The sequence below is a fragment of the Heliconius melpomene genome, chromosome 12, assembly GCF_056956725.1.
Source record: "Heliconius melpomene rosina isolate 202511_hmr_F chromosome 12, ASM5695672v1, whole genome shotgun sequence".
In the NCBI taxonomy this organism is placed as follows: Eukaryota; Metazoa; Arthropoda; class Insecta; order Lepidoptera; family Nymphalidae; genus Heliconius; species Heliconius melpomene.
The window spans coordinates 9,914,411-9,939,648 of NC_140400.1; the positions used below are offsets into that span (position 1 = coordinate 9,914,411).

At 32.2% G+C, this 25,238-nt stretch overlaps 2 protein-coding genes across 3 annotated transcripts; one reads left to right on the plus strand and one right to left on the minus strand.

Moving 5' to 3' along the window:
• Positions 1 to 494: 494 nt before the first annotated feature.
• Positions 495 to 17,317, plus strand: PAN2 (PAN2-PAN3 deadenylation complex catalytic subunit PAN2). Of its 2 annotated transcripts, XM_085193951.1 has the most exons (22): positions 501 to 698; positions 1,184 to 1,344; positions 2,124 to 2,293; positions 2,756 to 2,876; positions 3,590 to 3,789; positions 4,008 to 4,218; positions 4,631 to 4,770; positions 5,209 to 5,361; positions 5,695 to 5,791; positions 6,151 to 6,246; positions 8,014 to 8,130; positions 8,366 to 8,447; positions 8,878 to 9,032; positions 9,227 to 9,458; positions 10,048 to 10,202; positions 10,737 to 10,915; positions 11,573 to 11,654; positions 11,771 to 11,862; positions 12,425 to 12,539; positions 12,862 to 12,998; positions 13,275 to 13,385; positions 13,661 to 17,317. In XM_085193951.1, exons 1-21 carry the CDS (start codon positions 647 to 649, stop codon positions 13,354 to 13,356), a joined length of 2,829 nt encoding a protein of 942 aa, XP_085050077.1. In that variant the 5' UTR covers positions 501 to 646; the 3' UTR covers positions 13,357 to 13,385; positions 13,661 to 17,317. The 2 variants fall into 2 exon arrangements, with proteins under 2 accessions (XP_085050078.1, XP_085050077.1); XM_085193952.1 differs by lacking the exon at positions 2,124 to 2,293 and having other exon boundaries at positions 495 to 698.
• A 1,247-nt stretch (positions 17,318 to 18,564) lies between these two features.
• Positions 18,565 to 24,087, minus strand: LOC146533807 (uncharacterized). Its single transcript, XM_085194333.1, has 4 exons — positions 23,375 to 24,087; positions 21,090 to 21,240; positions 20,213 to 20,701; positions 18,565 to 18,731 (listed from the first exon to the last, which is right to left on the minus strand). Exons 1-4 carry the CDS (start codon positions 23,766 to 23,768, stop codon positions 18,614 to 18,616), a joined length of 1,152 nt encoding a protein of 383 aa, XP_085050459.1. The 5' UTR covers positions 23,769 to 24,087; the 3' UTR covers positions 18,565 to 18,613.
• Between the last annotated feature and the right edge of the window lie 1,151 nt (positions 24,088 to 25,238).

Genomic DNA, 25,238 nt, shown 5'->3' on the forward strand with positions numbered 1-25,238 from the left:
AAAAGTCTGATACGGACACGGATCTGTCTTCGAATATCCTCGGATATGGATACCGATATCCGACACATCTCTACAAAAAATACGTGACAGTACCTATTTAAATGAAATATTTTCTAAAAAAATATAGAGTAAAATATGTATAAATTACCCATAAATTAATAACAAAATATACTTTTCGTATTTAGAGCTTCTAGCATTAACATACTTTTTTCACAGATTTTATTTATTAAACATTTATATACAGCTTTATACTTGCATTAAAAAAAATGCTTTAAAAAACGCATTTTTATTGAACCCTACAAAGTCCTAATTTTTACATCTATTATAAACTATTAAGAATGAAAGTTTTATCTTATACCATACATAAATAAACATTTAAATTATGACGGTAATAGATTGTTATTTCAATTCAATAAGAAATTGCAATATTCCGATGTATAATATTATCTGTTATCTGTGATTTATAAACAAGTTTTATATATAGTCTGTACACCGTCCCCAATATGATCTGTCAAGCAAACAAGTAAAAATTTCTCAAGTTTGCCCTTTCCCGATTTTATAGTTTATTTTCCTTGTTATGATAAGAGTACCACGCAATCATATTTTTTTTAACTAATGTATCCTTTATATTAAACCCCCTCCCGACATGGAATACCATTATTCTGAAGTTTGTATGCCATCAGATCAATTAATGAATGGTAAGTTGTAGTGTTGTACAAATTATTGAAAAATTGATTCATAAAATTTTTGCTGTATCTAATTATAATATAAAAACCTGCAAGTTGAATACAATAATGAACAGAAAATGTGACTTCGCTATTATTATCAATTATAATCGAACCACTTGTGTACTAATTTCAAATACAAAACACAACTATACAAAGTTTACATAAATATTATACGTGGATTTGTACGAACACTACAATAAAGTTTTCGAAGACTAGTTGAAACTTTTGAAGTATAGCAAATTTTATTTAAAGTTTAAGTGATAATAAGTTCATGAATGTTTTTGTTTATATTTTTTTTTAGATATTTAAATTCTGTAAGTAGACATATATAGTTAATAAATATTAAAGACATTTTTTATTATTCTTATTGTAGATTACTTACCTAAATTATGTCGTATTTTTTTACTAATAAATAATATGTATTCAAATTATTCATATATATTCATTTATTTTAGATCAGTATCATCCTGAATATTCCCAATCATATACATTAAGAAATGAAGAAGCTGAATATGTAGTTCGTAATAGCATACTTGTTGATGGAGGAAATCACTATGGGGTCTCTTCAGTAGTTTTTGATAAATATGAAGAATTATTATGGATGGGAAATCAGGGGGTAAGGCTTTATTTTATAATCATTTACATTATATTATATCTAGGCAAGTAATTGTATATTCTGCTAGGCCACTAATGCTAAATATTTAGCTAATACTCCTATTTGGCAATAGCCAAATATTAGGCAACATTAAAAACTAGTGTGCAAGTAAAGGTGTAGTTGTCATTAATTCTTTTATACCTGTGCCATGCAACAAGTATTACAATAAACAATTAAAGACATCTCAACAAAAAATATATATTTGGTGTCTACCTTTGGAAAATGTAAAATAATAGGGTTTTTGTGTGATATGGCTTAGCACTTATAACCTTTGATTTCCACTGTTGTACCAATTATCTCAGTTCTATACAAATGAGGCCAGTTGTGGTGTGGGGTTCAATCCTCAGTTGTGGAAATGAAATATTTATATTTTAATTTCTTCACTCAGCCACTAAGTTTAATTTTTAATTCTAGACAAATCATGCCATTGAATTCTGCCACTAAACATGTAATATTCCTAAAATTGGTTGATGCATATAGAATGTATTCTTTTAACACTAGGTTCCCTCTGACCACTCTGCAATATGCAGGATACAGCATAAGACAAAAAACTTAACTGTATGAATGAAAAATATAAAAGCTGCCAAATCAGCCAGATATAGCTTATAAATTTAGTAAAATTTTAGAAAAAAATAATGTCTACACATTTTTATCTTAATATGCTTCAATTATTTAGTACCATACACTTGTATGCAACACCATATGTTTCACAATATCTATTATTCTAAGTAATATTTTAGGGTCATGTAACATCATATTATGGACCAACCATGCAAAAGTATACATCATTCCAAATTCATGTAAGCGAGGAAGTAAGAGACATTTTGACTGTAGATGCTGGGATTTATTGCCTTACTAAATCCACGTTACGTCATCAATTAAGAAGGGGTATACCAAGACACACTTATAAGTAAGAAAAAAAGTTTGAAATTTTGTCAAATTTAAATAATTTATTTTAATAATATAAAATATTTTTTGAACCAGTAAAAAAATATTTTTGTTTGACCTAAATATGTTAAGAGATTAAGGTTGTTTTAAAAGTATTTATTATACTAAAATAATTAGTATCCTCACAAACACACTATATGGTCATATTCAATTTTATTTAAATTTTGAAACATTTTTTTATTTATATATACTTAATTTTTTATGTCTAATCGTATCAAAAATAAATATGTAATATGATGTTATGATTATGTTTTTCATGTATTATAAATATAATATTTTGTATACATACATATTATGTACATATAACACATAAAACATGTATATGTATAGCAAACACTAATTAATGTCTATATTATAATACTATTTAAAATTATGCTATTTCTACGATAATGAGATATAGACAATAATGTATTTTATTTCACAGATCACCAAATATGACAGACATGCAGTGTTTATTTCAAGTTAATTCAAATAAGTTTTTAATGGGAGGGCATCAGGACAAACTATTAGAATTAGATCTCAACAAAATGGCAGAATCTGTAATTGTGAGTCTTAATTAAAGTTATTTTTACTAATAAATGTCCTTTGATATTGCATTTTAATATATGTGACAACATAAATAAAACAATTCCCGTATATGCTTATTTAATTTATTTGTGCTTATTTCATTCATTTTTATGTTTTCATGTATAAAAGCTATGATTAGGAGAAAGTGATCTAAATTTAGACTCTCCTCTCCTCTAAATCTCTTTAGATCTCTCCTCTAAATTTAAAATCATCCTTATTGATAATAAATCGATGTTTAATAAACAATAAGAATTATTTCATGGATCTATTATTTTTCCCATGATAGTTCCACACAATTTATCCCACATAATAGAGTAGACAAAGAGAATCTATTTTCAAAACACTATCTCTATGCTTCCTCTGAAAAGGAGATAATTTGTATGGGAAAAGCACCATAAATAAAAAATTGAAGTGAGCTGGCATATTTTATATTCAATAATGCAGTCAAATTGTCGTCGAACCGTCACAGAATCTGACTGTAAGAGCGATGGTTTTAGGTTCGATTTCCACTCGGAGAAATATTATCATTTTCTCGCTTAGGTAACAAGACAAACAATTTGAGTTGAAAAACAGTTGTGTTACTCAACAAGCATGTTCGAAAATTCGGCGGAAAGTGGAAAACACTAAGTTTATTCTGCCTATCCTGCTATATTGAGGATATAGAATGAAGCTAAATAAAAATCTTTTCCAGAAAATACCAGAAGACGGTTGCGCGGTACTCAGAAGTGGAGGTGGCTCTCTAATAGCGTGTGGTAGTGCAAACGGTACAGTTGCCCTAAGAGATATAAGGTGTCCAGGAAAAGCAGAACATATATTTAAGGCTCATACAGCATGCCTATCTGACTTGGACATGCAGGGCGATCAGCTGATTACTTGTGGATTTACTCAGTCGTGAGTATTTTTTGAGAGATTAAGGAATCCAGTCATAGTGAAACATACATTTAGGGCTGTGTGCACTCAGGTTACTTAGATAGGCAGGACGAATAGCTTATTAATGCCTCCAAAATTCGGCTGAAACTGGGGAACGGAGTGTCTTGACACTAGGTTCCCTCTGCCTACCCTGTTGTGTGCGGGATACAGCGTGAAGCTGATTTATTTATTTATTCCAGCGGCACCATAGCTGTACCAGAAAACTATATACAAGTGTGGGATGTGCGTAAGCAAGATAAAATCTGGTCCATTCCCACAGCATCAGCTCCACTTCTCTTACATTTCCTTCCGGCGGTCTCGGGGCGGGCTGTGGCCGTATCTGGGAACGGCCATGTTACTTTACTACATGTAAATGGAATATGCGATAGTGATTATTTGTCTGTGTTTCAGGTGGGTGAGATTTTTTTAAATAAGTCATTGATAATATATTTTTATTTAATTGTTTAATTTTTTTAAGTATATACATTTCTTTCATCCCCCTAGAAGGAATCATATACATTTTTACTATTAATGTTCTTACCAATATGACGACAAAGATATATTTTTAAACCGTCCGTCGTGGCTCAGGAGTACACGAGTGCGACTTTAAACGCGGCGGTTGTGAGTTCGAGTTCGAGTGGATAACGAGACAAACCGCGGCGTTGAGTTCCGCCACTCAACGCGCAATACCTGGAGAAGGAAAATGGGGAACGGAAATGTCTTAACACTATGATCCCAGGTTTCCTCTGCCTACCCAGCTATGTACGAGAACAAGCCTAAAGCTGAAATATTTATTTAAACAACTTTTTGTTTATATTTACAGGTAGACACTCGTAATGCTCTATGTAGTGTAATGGACGTCTCTTCAACAAGTCAAGCACTAGCTTTCGGCGATCAATCGGGACATTTGAATTTATTCTCCGCTCAGCATAATCATGAACCTGTGTTTAATAATTTTTCTAGGTATGTTTTTTTTTATATAGCTTAACGGGAAATTACTGTTAAGCTATTTTCCCCACGCACTGCCATTACGAGACATTATGTGTTCAGTGGTAGGATTCAGCGCCGCGTTTCGTCTGCCACAGCAGGGAAATGGTAACAAATTAATACAATTATTATCCCAATTGGCGATCGAATCCAAAACCATCTGACGCTTACTGTAAACTTAGTATCTTAGCACTAGGTTCCCTCTGCCTACCCAGCTATGCGGGATACGGCGTAAAGCTTTGTTTACAGTACGGTCGACGAGTCGTAGCCGCCCTTAACTTTGCGCGTAGGTACTACACTAGAGGAAAATATTAAGAAATAAGATAAAATCTGCGAAACCAACTTCATGGCGACAACAACTCGTCGACCTTACTCTAACTAAGACTACTACTAATTTCCATATTTTGTCATCAGAGCAACAGAATTCGCAGATCCCCTACCGAATTTACCCTATGCTAGTTTCAACAATACGAATTTTGCATATTCGTCGGTCCCGCTACCGCCTCTACAGAGTGGGCAGAAATGGTTTAATGAACTACCCGCCGAATTCTTTAAGAAGGTTTACAGGTATGCTATGTTATGTATATTAATATTGTTTGATTGTACCTACGCGCTGATCTCCAGAACTACTGGCTCAGGTAGAAACAATATTTTTGGACTTACTTGGAAAGTCCATTTATAGAAGAAGGCTATAGGTTACATCATTTTAATCGTTTCGATGTGACTCATTCAACAACTCACTTTGCGAAAATAATTTTTTTCGCAAAACTTTTAAAATTATTATAATATCACAAGTCAGTCAAGGAATCCCTTTTAGTATGACGCCGATTTTTTAATTTTATTATGATCTTTCGCTTATACACCCTGCTGATGAGCTCCACCCTGCTTATTACATTTCAGGAAACCCCGAACTATCGACCCGGAGGTCTTGAGAACAATGAAAATGCAAGGTCCCATTGGTTATGCCCCAAACCCAAGGACACATTTACGTAACGAGGTATTTATAGTTTTTCATATACTGTATGTTACGCAGCGGCACTCATTCGACGAAGTAACTGACTTCTGTAAAAGGAGGAAATTATCGATTTAGAGTTTTTTTTATTGGAAAGAAAACACTTCAAGGGTAGTTTGATGAAAGTTTGGTTAGGTTCTGATTATGGGATACGATTCTAGTCGGTTTTCTTTGTTAAAAAATATCATTTCTTTGCTCTGTTAACAAGGCGGCGTTGAGATCCGGCTCTCATCACATTGTCTCGAAAATTGAGCAGAATAGGCCCCCGTGGTGTGTCGTAACTTTTAAATATATATATGTGCTACTATTGCGATTTTATTATATATGAAGATCATTGCCCTCAGAAACCGTATATTGATGATAACCTCGATGATTTACTCGACAACAAGAAGAATGATGCCAAATCCAATATACAACCCATACCTAAGGAGTATTTGAAGGTAAGGAAGATGAAAAGATCAAATCAAATCATCTTCACGCTGTATCCCACACACAGCAGGGTAGGCAGAGGAAACCTAGTATCGAGACACTCCTCCGTTCCACACTATCCTCTGAATTCTGGAGGCATTGTGTGTTGAGTTGCGGAACTCAACGACGTGTTTTGCATCGACACCACAGCGAAGAAATGGAAATAAAAATTTAAATAAATATTTCATCTCCTCGAGTGGGGATCGAACCCACAACCAGTTGATTACAGTCACAATTTATGCCTCTTTGCCACGAAGAACTTCTTTTTCTAAATGTTTTCATTTCAATAAAAACGTGGCATCTTAAATACTTGTATAGCCTTACTGGATGTAATTTTCATTTCATCCCATACTTCTTTCTTTATTAAATTATGTATAATCTATATATATAAAAGGACTTGTCCTCACTGACTGAGGTAAGACGCGCGCACAGCCGTAACCGCTGATGGTAGAAACGTTAAATTTGGACAAAAGTTTACTTTCGTAATCTGGACATCCACTAAGAAGGGATTTTGAAAAATTTTAACCCTAAAGGGCTGAAATAGGGGTTCAAAGTTTGTATGAAAAAAAAATTAAATCGGCACCGATTTTTATAAAATTTGAAATTTCGATTTTTAAAAGTATTTAATTGAACACGTGTTTCATCGTTTTCTAGAATTCTCCCCCTAAGGGTGCAAATAAGGGGTTGAAAGTTTGTATAGGTTTTTTTTAAATCGTCACCAATTTTTATAAAATTTGAAATTCAGACTCTTAAACGTATATAACTAAACACATGTTTCATGGTTTTCTAGAATTCACCCCCTAAGGGTGCAAATAAGGGGTTGAAAGTTTGTATGGAAAAATCTTTAAATCGCCACCGATTTTTATAAACTTTCAAATTTAGACTCTTAAAAATATTTCATTGAACACATGTTTCATGGCTTATTAGAATTCACCCCTAAATACGCAAGCGAAGCTGCGCGCGTCCGCTAGTATTTATATAACACTAGATAATACATCATCCTATTATCTATATATATAAAATCGAAAGGTCACTCACTGATCACTAAATCTCAGAAACTACGTGTGCTAGGAATCTGAAATTTTGCATAGAAGTTACTTATAGGACGTAGGTGCTCGCTAAGACGGGAATTTGCAATATTCGACTTCTAAGGGGTTGTTTTTGGGGTCGAAAGTTTGTATGAAACTTCGTTACTACAAATGCTAGAAGTCTTAAATTTGGCATGGACGTCACTAGGACGTAGTCATGGCGACAGAAATTAATAATAACATAGTTCACGCGGGTGAAACCGCGAGCGGGCCGCTAGTCTATATATATAAAAGGACTTGTCCTCACTGACTGAGGTAAGACGCACGCACAGCCGTAACCGCTGATGGTAGAAACGTGAAATTTGGACAGATGTTTACTTACGTAATCTGAACATCCACTAAGAAGGGATTTTGGAAAATTTTAACGCTAAAAAGGCGAAATAGGGGTTGAAAGTTTGTATGGAAAAAAAATTAAATCAGCACCGATTCTTATAAAATTTGAAATTCAGACTCTTAAAAGTATTTCTTAAAAGTATTCAGACGAATATCTATAAGCTGTGAAGTGATTAACTAAAACTTCTAATGGCGTTAAGTTAACCTACAATGTTAAATCTTTAAATGGGCAGAAAACATAGAACAAAGTCACCATTCTTTACATAAAGTATTGAATTGGAATTTCATAATGTAACATTTTCATTAATAATATTAAAGGTTGAACTGCGTTATAATAAACATGGTCCAAATGATGACATAGATGCAATAAATAAAACTGGAATGCCAGGATTGGAATCCACTTTGCCAAATTCATACTGCAATGCTATGTTACAGGTAATTTGATGTTACAGGTAGATTTATATCAATATGTCAATAAAATTTTAATTAATGTATATGTATGTAAGTTAATAGTTATCTGTAAAATTGTGTTTTTCATAATTATAAGCAATTTATGTTTCTGGGTTACAAGTATTCCGTTTAAGTTATATGTAGTTGATATATTATTATTTTTGTAAAATCTATCATCTTAACATCATATTTATGAATTTAAATATTTGCTACATTTCAGGTTTTGTATCATATAGTACCACTTAAAACCACTTTGTTAGCGCATACTTGCGCAAAGGAATTTTGTCTTAGTTGCGAATTGGGTCAGTATATACTACTATATATTTTTAATATATTTAAAACGTGATTCCGCGTATAAAAAGTATTTTTTAAGAAAACGTATAAAAAATTGAACGTAGCGGAATCTGATCCCACGCCTCTAGGTGATCGTCAAAACGCTCTGTTATCATCAAGCTACATTGAAATTCTTATACGCTTCTTACTTCGTAATCTATTTAGTGCTAACAATAAACATAAGTTGAAACAAGTGTAAAACTATTTTGGAGTAGTTTGATGAGAACGTATATCTTAATGGTCATTGCGTTTTGGACAGTGTCCAATAGGTGCGAGTTCAAATCCCGCTACGTCAAAACTTTTACACAATTTCTAATAAAGTATTTTTTTAAATGTAAATAATTTTAATAAATAAAGCCAGTATTATTTAAAACTATTAAAAATGTCTTCTTTTCATAGGTTTTCTCTTCAGAATGTTAGACACGTCCAATGGTACACCGTGTCAAGCAACTAATTTTCTTCGTGCGTTTCGTACTGTTCCCGAAGCGGCCGCCCTCGGTCTTATATTACCGGATCGCGGTGAAATGAAAGTCGATCTTGTTGCTCTTATTCAGGTAAATTAGCGCTATTTATTTGTACAGCACGGTCAGCGAGTTAAGCTTTCTAAACTTTTGCGCGTTGTTCAATTGTACAGCTAATTTCTGTGTTTAGTGGCTATGACTCGTCGAGCGTACTATAACTAGCTTTTATCGAAAACGTATAAATGTATTTGTTTTTTTAATAAAATGATTTGACTTCTCCATTATAGAGCTGGAACCGTTTCATACTGCACCAAATACATTCTGAAATATTAGAAACGAGGAAAAAACAAAAAGAAGTAACGTTTATAAAACAAAAGATAACATCTCCGAGTCCCTTCCCAAATTTAAATGCTAACCATCAGAATGGGCCGTTTGAGGAATATAGGTTTACTGAACTAGAGTTCTTGGGACCGGCGGAATATGATGAGAATGGTGATGAATTGAAGAATTGTAAAGAAGGTATAACTTTAGATTATCATATTATCATAAACATTTTTTGTCGTCACTGTTAAGAGGAATTGCATGTGGCGGAACTGTACGCCGCGCTTTGTCTTGTTACCAGAGCATATGAAAATATGGAATATGATCACGTTACATATGGTTTGCAAAAAATTTATTTTAGCTTCGTACTGGGAGGAGTTCATTTGAAAAACTTCATTCAGAACGGCCGCGGCTCGTCAATCGTGCTGTATATTTATTTGTGAGATGATGGATGCTTGATGAATAATACTGAACAGATTTCGATAACGAATACGTACAATGATATAACACGCTATTGCTATATCATTATTAGCTACTTGAGAATAACACATAGTTGTATTATATAATTATAAAGATTTTGTATAATTTAGCTATAATATAAGAAAAGGTTTAAGCGGGGCTTTTCTTAATCTATATATATTTTACATATATGCATAGCTTCACGCTTTATCCCTAGCGGGGTAGTCAGAGAGATATTTTATATATTTATATACAGATGTATATTTTTTATTTTATATTTAATATTTTATCTATAAATCTTTTTTCTTGATTTCTTCTATTATTTTAGTGCCAGCAAAAGTCTCTCCAGAAACGAATCACGTACAAAATCACGACAATCACATACCGAACAAACAAAAGAGCGATAAGGAAGAGAGTGAGATATCTCAGTTGTTCGCGATCGGACGACAACAAGTTAATAAATGTACCAAGTGTAATAAAGAGGTATTGTATTATGTTTTTATATATGCTTATAATGCTTATTAATAATATATTTTTATATTATTTTGATTCTTTAAATTATTAAGGAATGTACGTTTTTTTGTTTATAAGTTTGAGGAGCTTTTGCGACCTTCTTGTTTAGATACGTGCCGTTTAATATTAATAACCAAACGAGCTACAATTGAAAATAATTTCTACTGCATCCAAGGGGTCTGAAGGATTGATTGATCGAGCCTGTAACAACGCATTACACAGCACCAGCTAGCATGATGCACATCACTAATCGTGGACGGCGTTTGTCTTCACAATTGCGTTCCTCACCCGTTTTATCTTTGGTTCGGTTAAAAAACTGAGTATTTCAATTTTATCAGAATTTTTTTACGATTTCCAAAATCGAGTTGTATTCTTTACTACATGATATAAAATAAAAGTGGATTTGGTATGTTTTTTACACTTTCGAATTGTATCAAAATGTAAGAGTACGTAACGACAAAAACTAATTTCCAAAAATAAAATTCAATTGCCAACGTTTTCCAGGAGGAGCGCGAGTCGGCAGTGCTAGCTTGCGCCCTAACATCCAGTGCGGGTTCGATTCCCGGCGGGGCCACATTTGCGGAACAGTTGCGCGCGTCCCTCGCTCCGCGACGAGCGACGCCCGCGTGGTGCGAGCACTGTGGCAGGTTCACACATACTGTGCAGAGGGGGAGGGTGCTAAGGTATGCATTCCTACTAACTAATATTATAAATGTGAAAGTTCATCCTCACGCACAACTTTATAATATAACAATAGGTTTAGGCTTCTTCATGTATGTATACAATAGGACATTGTGCTAGGTATGGCGGCATTTAGTACGATATGATTAATAGATTTTTTTGATTTATGGCGTTTTGTATGTCCCAGTTGAGCATAATTCATTTCTCCAATGTTGTATGAAAAACACTAAAGAAATTGACCGGTGGTTACGATATGAGGCTCAAACGGCACTGGTGCAGGCAGGACACTATCATTAAGCCCCTTTTGATTCCAATGCAATATGAACATACTACTTCGTATAATTTGGCTATAATATAACAACGAATTTAGGCGGGCGATGCCGCAGATGTGTCACTAGTATATTATCTTTTTCTTCAATTTTGGAATCAAGTTCACAACTAGATGGACTTACTATCTTTTTTTTGTTATTTAAGGGTTATTTTACGTCACATAAGTTGAAGTGCAGATTAATCGGTCTAAGAAAAGTTAGTTTGCGTTCATGTGGGCTAGAAGGGTCCTTATTATTATCAAATGGATGTTACAGTATTTGAATTACTTATATTATTTTAGAAGAGCCCTTCCAAAATATTATAAGTTATTTTTATTGTACACTTTTCAGACTACCTCCAATATTGGCAATTAATTGCGGAATCACGGCCCAAGAAAAGGCGCATTGGGCGAGAGGTGGTCTAAAAGATATGGTATATTTTGGTTTTTTATTTGTATTCTATGACATTAATGAAGGTTTAAATAAGTTAATATATTATTTTATATATAAACACTTTACATAGAAATTGTGCAACATGTAATTTTCCAGCCAGAAACATCAAAAAGAGGGGGTAGCGGGAAGCCGTGTAGATACGGCTTGCACTGCGCGAGGCCGGGATGCCGTTTCAAACACCCTGAGAGGTATGAAAATATTATAATTTTATGTAGGAGACCGGCGTCTAAAACGTTTTGTTTTGTATTTTACATTTTGACGCATGTCAGAGTTGCTTTTGATAAAAAATCGAAATTATCAGTACTATAAGGCCAACTCATAACAAATTTTCTAATTAATTTTAATTATAAAATCATAGCATTATAATTTAAAGCAACCCGTCGTGGTGCTGTGGGCCAGGGTCTGACTAAATGGAACGGTTGTAGGCTCAAAGCCTATAAAATTATTTTCATTTCCTCACTTTGAATGATAAAAGAGCTATATTGACTCGTACTCGAATCTCGAAGTCTCGAATACAAATAGAAGGTGGAAACTGGAGTGACTTGACACCGGGCTCCACTGCCTAGCCCACCATGTCAGTAACTAGTGTTAAGACATTCCATTTCCCACTTTCCGCCGAAATCTGGATGCATTGCGTGTTGGGTGGCGGAACTCAACGCCACACTGTGCCTCGACACCAGAGCGAAGACATGGAAATATAAATTTAAATACATATGATATGATAAATAGCTTCTTTAATAATATTTGTAGACCACTACCATCTCCACAAGCGAATTCCATAAAGAATACAGAGAACCAGTGTGTGTTGCCGCACCAGCTGAACATCCGACTGCAGCCGGACGGCGAAGTTGTTATTAGTGACAAGGTAAGTTTATTTTGACACATTATAAAATCTTGACACATAATATATGAGATATGTGATCACATGTGTGGATGAGAGACCATGTTAGATGCGTGATCATATGCGTGTATTAGTGATCACATGTGTGAATGAGTGATTACCAGTTGTAAATGAGTGGTGTAGACATGTGTCTTAAATTTATTAACTCGTCATTATTTAAGTTTACCTTGGATAAAATTTTGGCATAAAATTTACGAATTTGAGATTTGCTAAGGCGAATTTAATTCGTATAAGTAGTTCAAAACTTACATATAAATTATATAAAATGTATTGATATTTCCCCCAGAGTCACGCGGAGGTGGTGTCGTGGTCGCAGTACACGCTGTCGTCGGTGGTGGCGGTGGTGGAGGACAGTCCGCGTAACCTGGTTGCGTACGTGCGGGTGCCACAGCGCGACCGCTGGTACCTGTTTAATGATCTCTGGTGAGTATCTCTTCCTATAGACCTTCCCGATCTCTAGAGGGAATTAAGTTAAAAGACACTTCGTTGCGTTGCGTTTTCGACATATTGTTTATTAATATAAGCTTTGCGCGCATAAACGTAACTAATTAAAAAAAAACTATTAGTCTAGTACTATTATTTGCGTGTCATTCAACAAGCAATGTCTCGAAAATTAGGGGAAAAGTGTAAGCCACCCCTGCCTATCTTTCTATATTCAAGATACACCGTGATGCTAAAAAAATGTGCCTATTTTCACAGCATAGTACCAGTGAGTTCACAAGAGGTGGTGCAACAGAGCTGGTGGAAGAGTCCGTGCGTGGTATTCTACGCCGCCTCATAGCCGATGCTTGGGTGTGGGCCGCTTTACGGGTGATTATTATTTATTTACTTTTATCTATTTATTTATAGGTAAATAGTAGACAAAATAGAGCCGTACGTTCTTAGAGAACTTTTTTAAGAACGTACGGCTTATTGCGATTGGATGATTTCCGAGAGCCGCGATATCAAATTCCGCTACGTTAATTTTTTTATAAGTTTCCTGAAAAAAATATATAATTCTAATAATAAAAAAATAATGTGGAAGAACACTTTAAAAATGATAAAAATAGAGTGAAACTTTAACATTTTTAAACTTTATTCCCCAGGTCTAGCGGCCCATATCGCATAAATGGTACGTATTACCAAGTACACGCCGAAGATCCACACTTTCTATGATAAAAGTCTGACAGAAAACTATAGTACGAATGATGTTATGAATTAGAGAGCAATTAGGTTAGCGATGGCGGAGTGGAATTGCTTTTGAAATGTAATATTTTATTAAAAGAATTAATAAATCAATGTGCTTTTTATATTTATATAATGTATAGATTTTATATTATACAAGTGAATTTCTAAAGGGTATGGTGGGGGTGATAGGTCTAGTCGGAGTTGTTTATAATAAATTAATAATTGAGTATTTTTTTTCTATAATACTAATGGAGAACATTATTATAACACTAGGTTCTCTTAAATAAATATTGACTTTCAATGTTATAAAAATAATTAAATTTGAAAAATACTTATTTCTAATTTCAATATTTATTATTTTTTACGATTATTATATTTAGTTCACCATTGCAATGTCACCCTCGTCATATAATTAAACAAATTTTATACACTATTGCAGAACTGGCCTAAAATGAACACAAAAAATACATATCGATAAGCTATGGCTAGACGTTGTGTGTACAGTTTGTACTTGAGGTTGTATTTCTTTATTAACGTTTTTAGTAACGTTACGCTACCTAAATATTATCTTCACTGAAAAAAAATATTCAGTTGATTTCAATATATTTGTGACTTTTAAATACTCAATAAAGAAATACGACTGGAAAAGCCGTTTTATAAAAAGAACATATTTTTAATAGAAATGTCACAAAATAAAAAAATATACACGCACTAGTTTTAATCGCACTTAGTTTCACTCCGCCATCATGTATAACTGTCTGAGGTTGAAAAGTTTAAAGAAATAAAAAAAATCTAAATGCTAAATGTTTATTTGTAACAATGTGCCTCGGTATATATTTTTATATATGTATATATGAAAATTATAATAAATAAGCAATAACCATTTTGTACTGAACACCGAGTTTGCATTGCGATGTGAAATGTTTTAGTGCTACGCTGATGTTACAGTGTATTGCAGGGTTTCTGATCGATCGGTTGATATTTTGTATGTATTAATAATTTAATTTGTCATTTTAAAAAATGTTTTTATTACTACTTCTTAATTTATTTAAATAAGTAGATAGACTAAATAAGTCTTTTATGTATATTGGATTTTAATTTGTGTATTAAGGTAATAATAATATACATTTTTATTTTTATCGCGCAGGCCATTTGTCCCCCTTTCCCTTTTTGAATTAAGATTTCGTTAACTATCCATTAATTAAACGATAAGAATTTTTAGACAATATTATCCGATTTTTACATTTTGCGTAATTTTTTCAAAAAAATAAAAAAAATTGTCAAAGAAATATATTTTCTCAATTCAGAGCTTTAACAATAAAGACATCACAATAAATATATTTGTTCAATATATCAAATACATAATAGTGATAGTATAATCTGTATGTATATTGTGTATGTAAATATATATTTATAAGATACAAATCGATATGAATCGATGAGTAAAATGTCTGCAATGTACGGTAATACCTAACTTTTTTACCTCAGATTATTAAAATTATTAAATATAAGTGAGAGAGGTTCCATTAATCTAAGGCACAAATGGGCATATTTTTAAAATAAATTATTTTAACGTAGGCGAGCTAGATTTTGCGTAGGTTTGTTGGTGAATCGTGAATGTTATGAAGGTGGTCGCACATTCAATGTTTATTATTGACGTTATTATATGAATATATGTATTTAAGCGAACTTTTCAAAGTGTGACGTTCAGTTACGTCACTCGCCAACACACAATGCCTTTCCGCCGGCGGAAAGTGGGGAATAGAGTGTCTTAACACTAGTTTCCCTCTGCTTACCCCGCTATACGAGTCATACAGCGTGAAGCGAATAAAACTTTTCTTGTGGGATATTGGAAATGTCGAATGTGCGAACCCCTTTTAGTAATTTATTGCCACGCGTTTTTTATATTTTGTACTTAAAATTTTCTACTGTTTTTTTACACGAGTTTTGATTTTTAAACCACTTCAAGGCCAAAGCTATCAGCATAATTAAATTAAAATGTTTACACTGTATTTTGCCTTTCGTTTTGTAATAGCAATTAAATTTGTATGAAAGAGGTTTCATACCGCTTAAATAAAAGTGCTTTATGCTATCAAAAGAACAATTTTTTCAAACATAAATATAATAAACTAGGGAGTATATTCTTTTATTTTAAAAAATATTTCATTTACAATCATGTGTTTTTAACACCCAATAAATAATTTGCTTAAAGAAATGCATAAATTTCTTTTTATATAATGAATTTTTATGCATTCCTATCTCATCATAGATTATGTTTATTTTATAATACATGTAAATATATCGTCGACTAAATTTTCGAAGTACTAACTCCACTATTTAAAAAAGTGCTAAGTAATCGTTAAAAATTAAAACACAAGTTTGTGCACTAAAGGCTATATATTTGTTTGTTTTAAGTATAAATCGCTACTTTTAGCTTCATGCTGTATCCAGCTAGATAGGCAGAGTGAACCTAGAGTTAAGACACTCCGTTCTCCCCCCACCGCCCAATTTTCGAGAGCTATTAAAAGTTTGAAGATCTGAATCAAACTTAGAACTTTTATTTAGGTTTTACAATAAAATCACCAAATAGACTAGTAAAAGTAAACTAACTTTATATTTATATTGAAAATTAAAGGAGCTAGTAGTTTTATTATTTAATCGACGATATGAAATTGATAAAAAATATTTTTTGTTTGTCAAAAGCAATGGCCTTTTTAAAAAAAACGATCTCCTGTCCTCAAGTTTTGTATGATATAAAATACGCTAGGAGTGGATCTAATTATTTACATTTTTCAATACATTTTTTTATATGGAAACGGAAAAATTATGTTATTAATAAATTGAGACGATTGTTGAGACGTAAAATAAACTAATATTGTGTCTATAAAGTTATATTTACTTTTTTATTTTATACTAAATTGGAAGCAGTTGTTCCTGAGATCAGTGCGTTCAAACAAATAAATTTCAGCTATATGAGGCTAGAAAACATATTTAAAGATTTTATTGCTTATATTTCAACATTTCTAATGAAGTCGTGTTAAGAGAGTTTTATTTTTACATAAACGATTTGCTTTTGTATTAAAATTCAATTAACAAAAAAATATTGAAAAAATGTGACTAGTTAAATCAGCATTTAGTATGTCTTTCAGGTTCTGTACATTGTAAGAATGTAAAATTTGATTGTATTATATTATTTATTATTGTATTTATTGAAAATTTAAATCAATGATTGGCAGACGCCATTTTATTATTTTCTTACCACTTATGTTTTACCTAATTGTTACCTGCCGATGGAGTTCTTGTAGACAATTTCTTTTTATAACTTTAATAATAACCGTTATTTAAAGTTTTTTTTAAAATTATCGGACAAAGCCACGGGCAAAGTTGTTTTACATATTTTTCTGTTGGTCCATATATCGAATATTCAATCTTCGGTTGTGATACTTTTTATGCATTTTTTTATTTTTGTTTACACTTCCCGCTTGTGCGGAGTCTGTATTTAACTATTTTATTTCCAATGTTTCCAAGGTGGCTGGTTATTATATAAGTTAATGAAAATAAAGTTTTAAACCTAATTTGTGATTTTATTAAAGCTAACTGTCAATAAAACTAAAATTTAAGACTTATTACATTAGTACTGGCAATTTGTATAACCTCGGTATTTTTTACAATACTTCGGCAATGTATGAAATACCTGGTAAATGTATAAATAATATGAATGTTATTGTCCATTACACATATTTTGCCTAGGTAATGAATAAAATTCTTAGGTATTGTATAAAGTACCTGCTGCTTCCAACGGCAATGTGAAAAATAAATAGATCTTGATTCACATTAGTTAGGATATAATTTTTTAAACTTAAAAATAACTCTAACCAGAACTTAAAATCCACTGCAGAGCTGGTGACGTTAGTACATATGTAAGTGCCAATAGAAATCTGCATGAAATGCAAGCATGTAAACAAATTGTAAGAAGTTTGTCGCCTGCCTGCCCGCATGTCTCCTTCCCCTTCTTCCTCTACCTTCATCCTTGAGCTCATCGTACGCAAAGCTACGCATTCGGCATTTTATAGAGTACCTAGACAAAGTATTTTATACTAGTATAACGAAATAATATTTCTTACACCTACATAAATCCGCTTAGAAATTAATGATAGGGTTATTAAACTTTTATAAGAGAAGGCAGCCACTCCAGACTCCATCGTGCTTTTTAAACATTTAAAAATAAAATAAAAATTTACACGTTAAGATAATCAAGGATGTCCTGATTTTTATAGATTTCGAATTCGTAAATGATTTTAGTTTGATATAAAAATTACCCATAAAAATCGAATATTTGTTTAGCATCTTTATAGCGTCTAAAGCTTAAACAAGCTTTTCAAATATATTTATGCAAAAAGCAAACAAAAGATGATGAGTTACATTTTATGGGTATCATAAAAATTATCTCCCTCAGTTGCTCTAGATAACGTTACGACTGACTGTAACAGAGCTGTATACTAAAGCTATAAATGAATAAGGAAATAAAAGGAATGTAGTCTTTTTTTAGGTTCATACTGTTTTCCGAGCACAGCAGGGTAGGTAGGGAAACTGGGAACCTAGTGCTAAGACCACTCCGTTACCATTAGGACACTTCCGTTCTCCAGTGACGAATGAAGTCGTGAAATATTTTTTTAGTTCAACGCATCTTGCTTACAACACCACGTTTCTTTTATAAGAAAATCGTAGGTACATCATACATTTCCTGTCTATTATTCTTGCGGAATCCATTAGGTATATCATATGATAAGAAGGCATTTTCTGAAGTAAAACAATTTTGCTAATAATTAATACATTTATGTCGATTACTTAAATTATATATGTAGGTAAAATTAAACATATTTCCAATTCAATATTTTTTTTCCCGTTTTCCAACTGTCTGCACAAGATTTAGAACAAAAAGAAGCGCTTAAGATGACATCTTCGGTAGCTTCAATGAGAATTATTTTTCTGAAAAAGAAAACGCCTTATTAAAATTTAAGTTATTTTTTATTTCTTTTGAAAATTGCTTTTACAATTATACTTTTAAAAAAATATTCGGCAAAGGATTATATTAGATTACTTATATTAGACTCCGCTTTACGCAGTAGGTAGGGGAATTGTGCTCAAGATGGCATACTATGATAAGATGACACACTACCAATATTGATGAAACTATTAGCGCTAAGTGCGATCTTGTGACGTTTTAGGGAGTGTCTGTAGATGCAGCTAGTGCTTAAATTCAGTATGGCTGAAAGTAAATGCAGATGGGCAAGTAATTCATGTTTTCGTTATTTTCAATTGCAACAAATTTTTCTTTCGCTTTTGCTCGGTGGTGAAAAGACATGTAAGATAAAGATTTTCTATTTGAACTAATTATAAATGTATAATACGATTATTATATGACACAACTAACGCTAAAAGCGCATCTTAACCTATAAACTTTTGTCACAACGGTTAAAATTAAATTCATATATCTATTGGGTAAGATGACATACAAAACGTGAGTATAAGATGACATACTATCTTACCCTTATAAATAGAATCGATGTATTTTTTTTGCTTTACCTACAAAATGCCTGGTAATTACAAACGAATATATATTGGTCACAAGAAGACATGGATAAGGCTGCTAGAGCAAGGGCATTCAATAGCCGCAAGTGACGAAGCTTATTTCCCTTTTAGAAAAGGATGTGACTGATAACGGAATTCAACCTCATAAAATTTGCAACATGTATGAATCTGACCTTGATACTGTTTAAAAGCCCCCCAGCAAAGAAGAAATAATTTATTTGTGAACTATGCTCGACAAATAATGATGATATTTTTATGCCACATACTAAGTATGTCATTTTACCCTGTAGATATGTCGTCTTACACTGGTCGCCCTAAGTGCGATTTTTGTTTGTTTTTATGATGTTTGAAAGATGATTGTTCTGAAACTAAAATAATTTCGTTGATTATGAAATATACAATAGTATACGCAATATGCTGTTCTTAGATGACTTTATTTATTTGAAATATTTGTCTTCAAACAAAAAGTATGTCATCTTAAGCACAATTCCCCTATATCGTATATAGTTAGGTGGACAGAAAGAACCTAGCCACACCATTCTTTTCGTTTCATTCAAATTAGAGATATGGTGTGAATGCAGAGTGTCGGAACCCAACGCCGCTCTTTGTACAACCAGAATGATGAAATGAAAATAGTTCTTTCCTGTGAGTTTTTTTAGCTTTATAGTATACAGATTCCTGCACATAGCAGGGTAGGCAGAGGCAACCTGGGAAACTATTGTTAAAACACTGTTACCATTAACACTTTACGCCGTATTCTCTTATCAGAGCAATGAAAAGAAAATATTAAATATTTAATTTTCTGGAGTGGAAATCGAACATAAACCTGTCACTTTTACAGGTTTATTGGTCATATATTAAAATTAATAAATACTCACTCTATACAAAATTCCAAATAAACGTAATCGAATATTGGCTTTTTACAAACAACATTTTCGCATCTCGACACAGGTCCATTACAAAGATCAAGTTTCATTACTTTGGGCAGATAATAAAAGTATTCTTCAATGATGGCGGCCGGAACACAATATCTGTCTTTTATATTATTTACTAATATTCTATTCTTAATATCTCTTTTTTCCCATGTATTGTTGTTTTGAAAATCATTTTCGTTATTGTTATTTTTAACGTAAGAAGTTATTTCAGAATATATACTAGGTGGATCATTGGTTAACTTTTTCGCTGTATTACTAATTATTTCGTACATTTTTCTTTTGCTTAATTCAAATAGACTAGGTACTGTTACAACGTTCTTATCTAAAATATGCTTATATTTTGTATGAAAATTTATATCTATATTTTGGTTTAGTTGTAAAATGCAGCTTTCCATGTAGGTGTTTTGATTTAAAGGTTTGTAATTAAGGCACCTGAAATAAAGAAGCAAATATAAAAAGTATTACTACTTGATTTCTTTTTTGTACAAATATCAATGTTAAAATAATTAGAAACTGGATTTAAAATATAAACATGAAACGATTAATTGAGGGTGATTTTTCGAAAAAAACGAAAATTTATACGATAACGTTGTAAGTTAAAACGGATTGAGATGTAACTTTATGTTCAAATATACAAGTACAATCGTATATAATAAGACATTGGAATAAATTTAATTATTTATTTATATAAACCAGTTCGGAACTCAGTTGAACCTAGCAATTTTTCGTTGGGAATTGAACCCGCAACTATCGCGCAACGTACAATCTGAAGAAAAATACACTGTAGTTTCTATATAAAGAAAAAAAATATTAATAATACCCAATATTAAGACTCCTCGTCTGCTGTCCTCTGAACATGTGGTACCAAAGCGAATAAGGTATCGCTTTCAGGTTGGGATTCCTCCAAAATCTGAACTCGCAATGATGGTAATTGTATACAGGTCTCTGTGGCAACCATTGAAGTTTGTTATCTAAAATTGTACATAATATTACTAGATATTTCTATGTATATTTGTTTGTTAAAACATATTTTATTAACTTTAACTTTTAATATTTTTTGAAACTATATGAATGTTGATATAAATATTCATTCATAGAGAAAAATTAGGTCGTTCCTTTCTTTAAACTCATATAGATAAAATTATTATTAATATCGACCTATAATTGTTATTTCTTACATTTAAAACTGGCTTCAACTGTAGAAATGTCTTACTTTTGGGATAATCATACTTAGTTAAACATATATAGCGCACTATAATAAAAATGACGAATAAGTAGATTGCGTGCAAAATGCAGTCTACAAATGCATAGTACTTAAAGAATATTAGTAGGTAGTGCCCTTGTTTATTTATAACAAGGTTTTTCGTCATATATTTAATTTTAATCACAGGTCGGGTAGGCAGAGTGAACCTAGAGTTAAGATACTCCAATCCCACACTTCCGTTCTCCACTTTCCGTCGCATTACGTGTTGGGTGGCAGAACTAAGCGCCTTTGCCTAATTAACAGAGCGGAGAAATGAAAATATTTCATTTCCTCGAGCTGGAATCGAATCCGTCAGTCACGATTACAGTCGCAAGCTTGTGCCTCTGCGCCACTACTGGCATATACTTTATTATATAACTTAATAATTCCGTCACTTTATATATTAAAATCGTTTATGGAAATATTTCGAGTGAAATTGATTTTTTTAAGATGTTCCCCAGTTGAACATAAAAAGAATATAAGTATGACTTTATTTAAGACTGAATTATTGTTTTTGTTATAAAAATAGATCCTTGCATCGCAATTAAAAACAAATCTTTGTTTCAAAGTAGTTCAATGTAATGCCTATTAACGTAGCTTCTCCTTTGTAAATTATGAATATTAAATCCAATTTATATGATATATTCGCGTTACTGTGTAAATGGGTCAAATAGATCAATGAGGAAATGCTCGACTTGATTTATACCGGTTAGTTTGTTATCGGGAGCCAACTACAACTGCTTCCTTCGGTTTACGAGCGACACTAAATTTGAGTATCGGGGCCACGTACGGTGCGTAAATTCAGTGTTTTGCCTTAAAATATTATTTTTTAAACAATATCTGAAACTGTTAAGTAAAATTTTCGCTATAATATCTTATTTTTAAAGTCAACATTTATAACCTTTTATCCGGAGATCGCTTGAAGGTATCTTACAGAAATTAATATCTAATGTTCAGATCGACGGTCTCTTAGGGCACACAAAAAAATGAAGCTCTTATGAGAACACAATTTAAACATACGAGCATTTACGCCCGTTTTTGCTATTTTTTTTTATAAAATGCGCCGCGTAGTCAAAACCAACATATTACCTAATTCCCGTGGACATGTAGCTATGATATTTAGCACGAAGTGAGAACGTACAATATATATAAAGGGATAAAGTCGCCTGTAACGAGGCTAAGGGCATCGTTGACTTCAGCCACTCAACAAGCAATATCGAGAATTTCAAGAACAGAAGTACCTTAATGGGAACAGAGTGTCTTAACACTAAGTTCCCCGGATGCCTCTACCTAACCTGTTATGTGCGGGACAATTTCGTAGAAAATGAAATCATACGACGCCCGATGACTAAGTGAGAAACGAACCCACAACCGCCGCGTTTACAGTTGCACTCTTATATTTCTGCAGAAAGTGCATAATTATTTTAAACTAAACATGTAAAGACCCTTTTACATAAACATACAAATAATAACTACATATACACGTATAAATGGAATATTTTATACGTATTCAATTAAAGTAATAATCAGGCCATACCATCTTGCACAATAGACACTGGCTGGCACTGTTCACCAAACCTCATTAAGCATTTTTATTTAGTGCATAAAATTAATGAATTAAGGATCAATGAAAGAAATTCATTATTTTTCAAATTTTCAAAGCGCTTTTCACGTTTTTATCACGTATAATTAAACTGGGTCAACGAGACTGCACTCATAAAAAGTTCAAGTTTTTATCGAAAAAAGCAGACGACTTACCTGCAACGCTTCTATAAAAAATGTTGTTAATTGCGTAAAATCACTCTCAACACGTTCGTAGAATAAAATAAAAAAAATATAAACCGAATAAGCAATATGATTACCACAAACCGAAAGGTAACGTAGCATTCGCAGCTCAGCTATCCTCAAAGGTAGTTCCTGTATTTCATTTTCGTCTAATATCAAAAACTTCAAGTTCATCACTTCACCGATCTCATCTGGTATATACTTCAATCTGTTGCCACTTACGTCCAAGCACTTCAGCCGAAATAACTTGGCTATCTCTTTGGGCAAGTCGGTAATGTCGTTGCCGCTCAAGTATAAGCTTTCCAGATTGTAGAGCTTACCAATATCGCTCGGTATACGAGATATTAAATTTTCCTTTAAATAAATGTCCGTTATCTCATCTTCCTCGCCTTCGAGACGCTCGAGGGGAAATTCAGTAAGTCCCCTATAGTTCCAATGTAGGACGGTGTTTACGTTGTTTTCATAATCCATTTTGTATGTTATACTTTGAGAAACATAGTTCGATATTTTTTCCAATTTCCTATTTTTTTCACTTTTTAATTATAAATCAAATATTACGTAAGCTGTAGTTAATATACAATTTACAATATCACAAACAAGACTAGTTCCTCTTATTCCCGACCGTATGAGACTGTTCTAACACGCGAGGCAAGAGATTATTTTTAAATCTTCAGCAAGGCCTTTCATTTAAAATTGGAGCAACATCAATTTTATTAAATACATACATTTTCAGTTAAAATCTTTTAAACTACAGCGATAATGTTCTTAGAAATCCATATTTGTGTTTGAAAGGACACCGTACTCGCCGTTACGTCTCTAGAGTATATTGAATGAAAGTAAACAATTGAGAAACAACCGTAATTAGAAAACTTATTGCACATCTCACATCTATCTATGAAAGTTGCGAGACTCAAACTTCGTATTTGATTAAACATTGTATCTCCTTCTGAGTGTAAAATTTTATATGGTCTGAGTGAAACTGTGCCCACACAAAATTAGGTTACTGTATTGACTTTAAATTTTATTATTTTTATGAACAAGTTCTTTAGATTCTTAGTTATTATTGATTAGAGAACAGATTTAATAATTATAATATAATATAGTTATAATACACCACAAAAAACGTATAATAAGAAACGTAACTAAAAATAGCAACCTGTGACCATTAACATACGTCAAGCATACTATTGCGGGTGTTCAACAAAAAAATATATGATAGTGGAGTATTCTCATTCTTATTTTTTACGTTTTTTAAAGTGTTACCACACTTAGAAAAGAAAGAATACATTTTAGGTTTTTTTTTATTATAAAAAAATCCTCTTCTTGTCTTAAATGTGACGTACTTCACTTTAAAATTAATTTTATAAACGCATAATAATACTTTAATTCTCACAAAGATTCAACTTCCAAAATCTAAATAATTGTATAATTCAAATTAAGGAATTCGATCAATTTTGCGGTTATGAGAATAGGTGTTCAATAAAAAAAATATTTCAAATTCAATATAAGCATTTGGCGTATAGCCAAGTCTCGAGTTGGGTCGAGGACGAGCCGAAGCGTAAACAATGGGCGTTACGTTTGATGTCAGCTCCTAAACTACAATGAAAACGAAAGGCTTTTAAGAGCTTTGGATTAGAAATACAAATAATAATCGAGACCCATATTTGTTTTTGTTTAGAACACATACTGTATTATTGTTTTTGATTTTTTTTTTTAAAATACTAATGTATATTTCAGATAAGTATCTACTACACTAAGTTTAAATATCATGCCTACAATAATACATGTTTTTAAATTGACTTAAAAATAATAATAATTTAAATAAAATGAGTAATAATAGGGAATATAAACATGTCAGTATTTTTTATTTGTTGTTTTAATAGATAAAAAAATACTTTAATATTTATCATACTTATTTAATTGACATAAAATAGGATATAC

What these genes read in the sequence shown, in the direction of transcription:
- PAN2 (XM_085193951.1), top strand. Translation starts at nt 647, where the DNA reads ATGGAATACCATTATTCTGAAGTTTGTATGCCATCAGATCAATTAATG. An exon ending in ATCAGATCAATTAATGAATG is followed by an intron (nt 699 to 1,183) that starts GTAAGTTGTAGT and finishes CATTTATTTTAG; the next exon opens with ATCAGTATCATCCTGAATAT. An exon ending in TTGTCTTAGTTGCGAATTGG is followed by an intron (nt 8,448 to 8,877) that starts GTCAGTATATAC and finishes TTCTTTTCATAG; the next exon opens with GTTTTCTCTTCAGAATGTTA.
- LOC146533807 (XM_085194333.1), bottom strand. Translation starts at nt 23,768, where the DNA reads ATGGATTATGAAAACAACGTAAACACCGTCCTACATTGGAACTATAGG. An exon ending in ACGTTACCTTTCGGTTTGTG is followed by an intron (nt 21,241 to 23,374) that starts GTAATCATATTG and finishes GTACAATTTTAG; the next exon opens with ATAACAAACTTCAATGGTTG. An exon ending in ACGAGGAGTCTTAATATTGG is followed by an intron (nt 20,702 to 21,089) that starts GTATTATTAATA and finishes TCTTTATTTCAG; the next exon opens with GTGCCTTAATTACAAACCTT.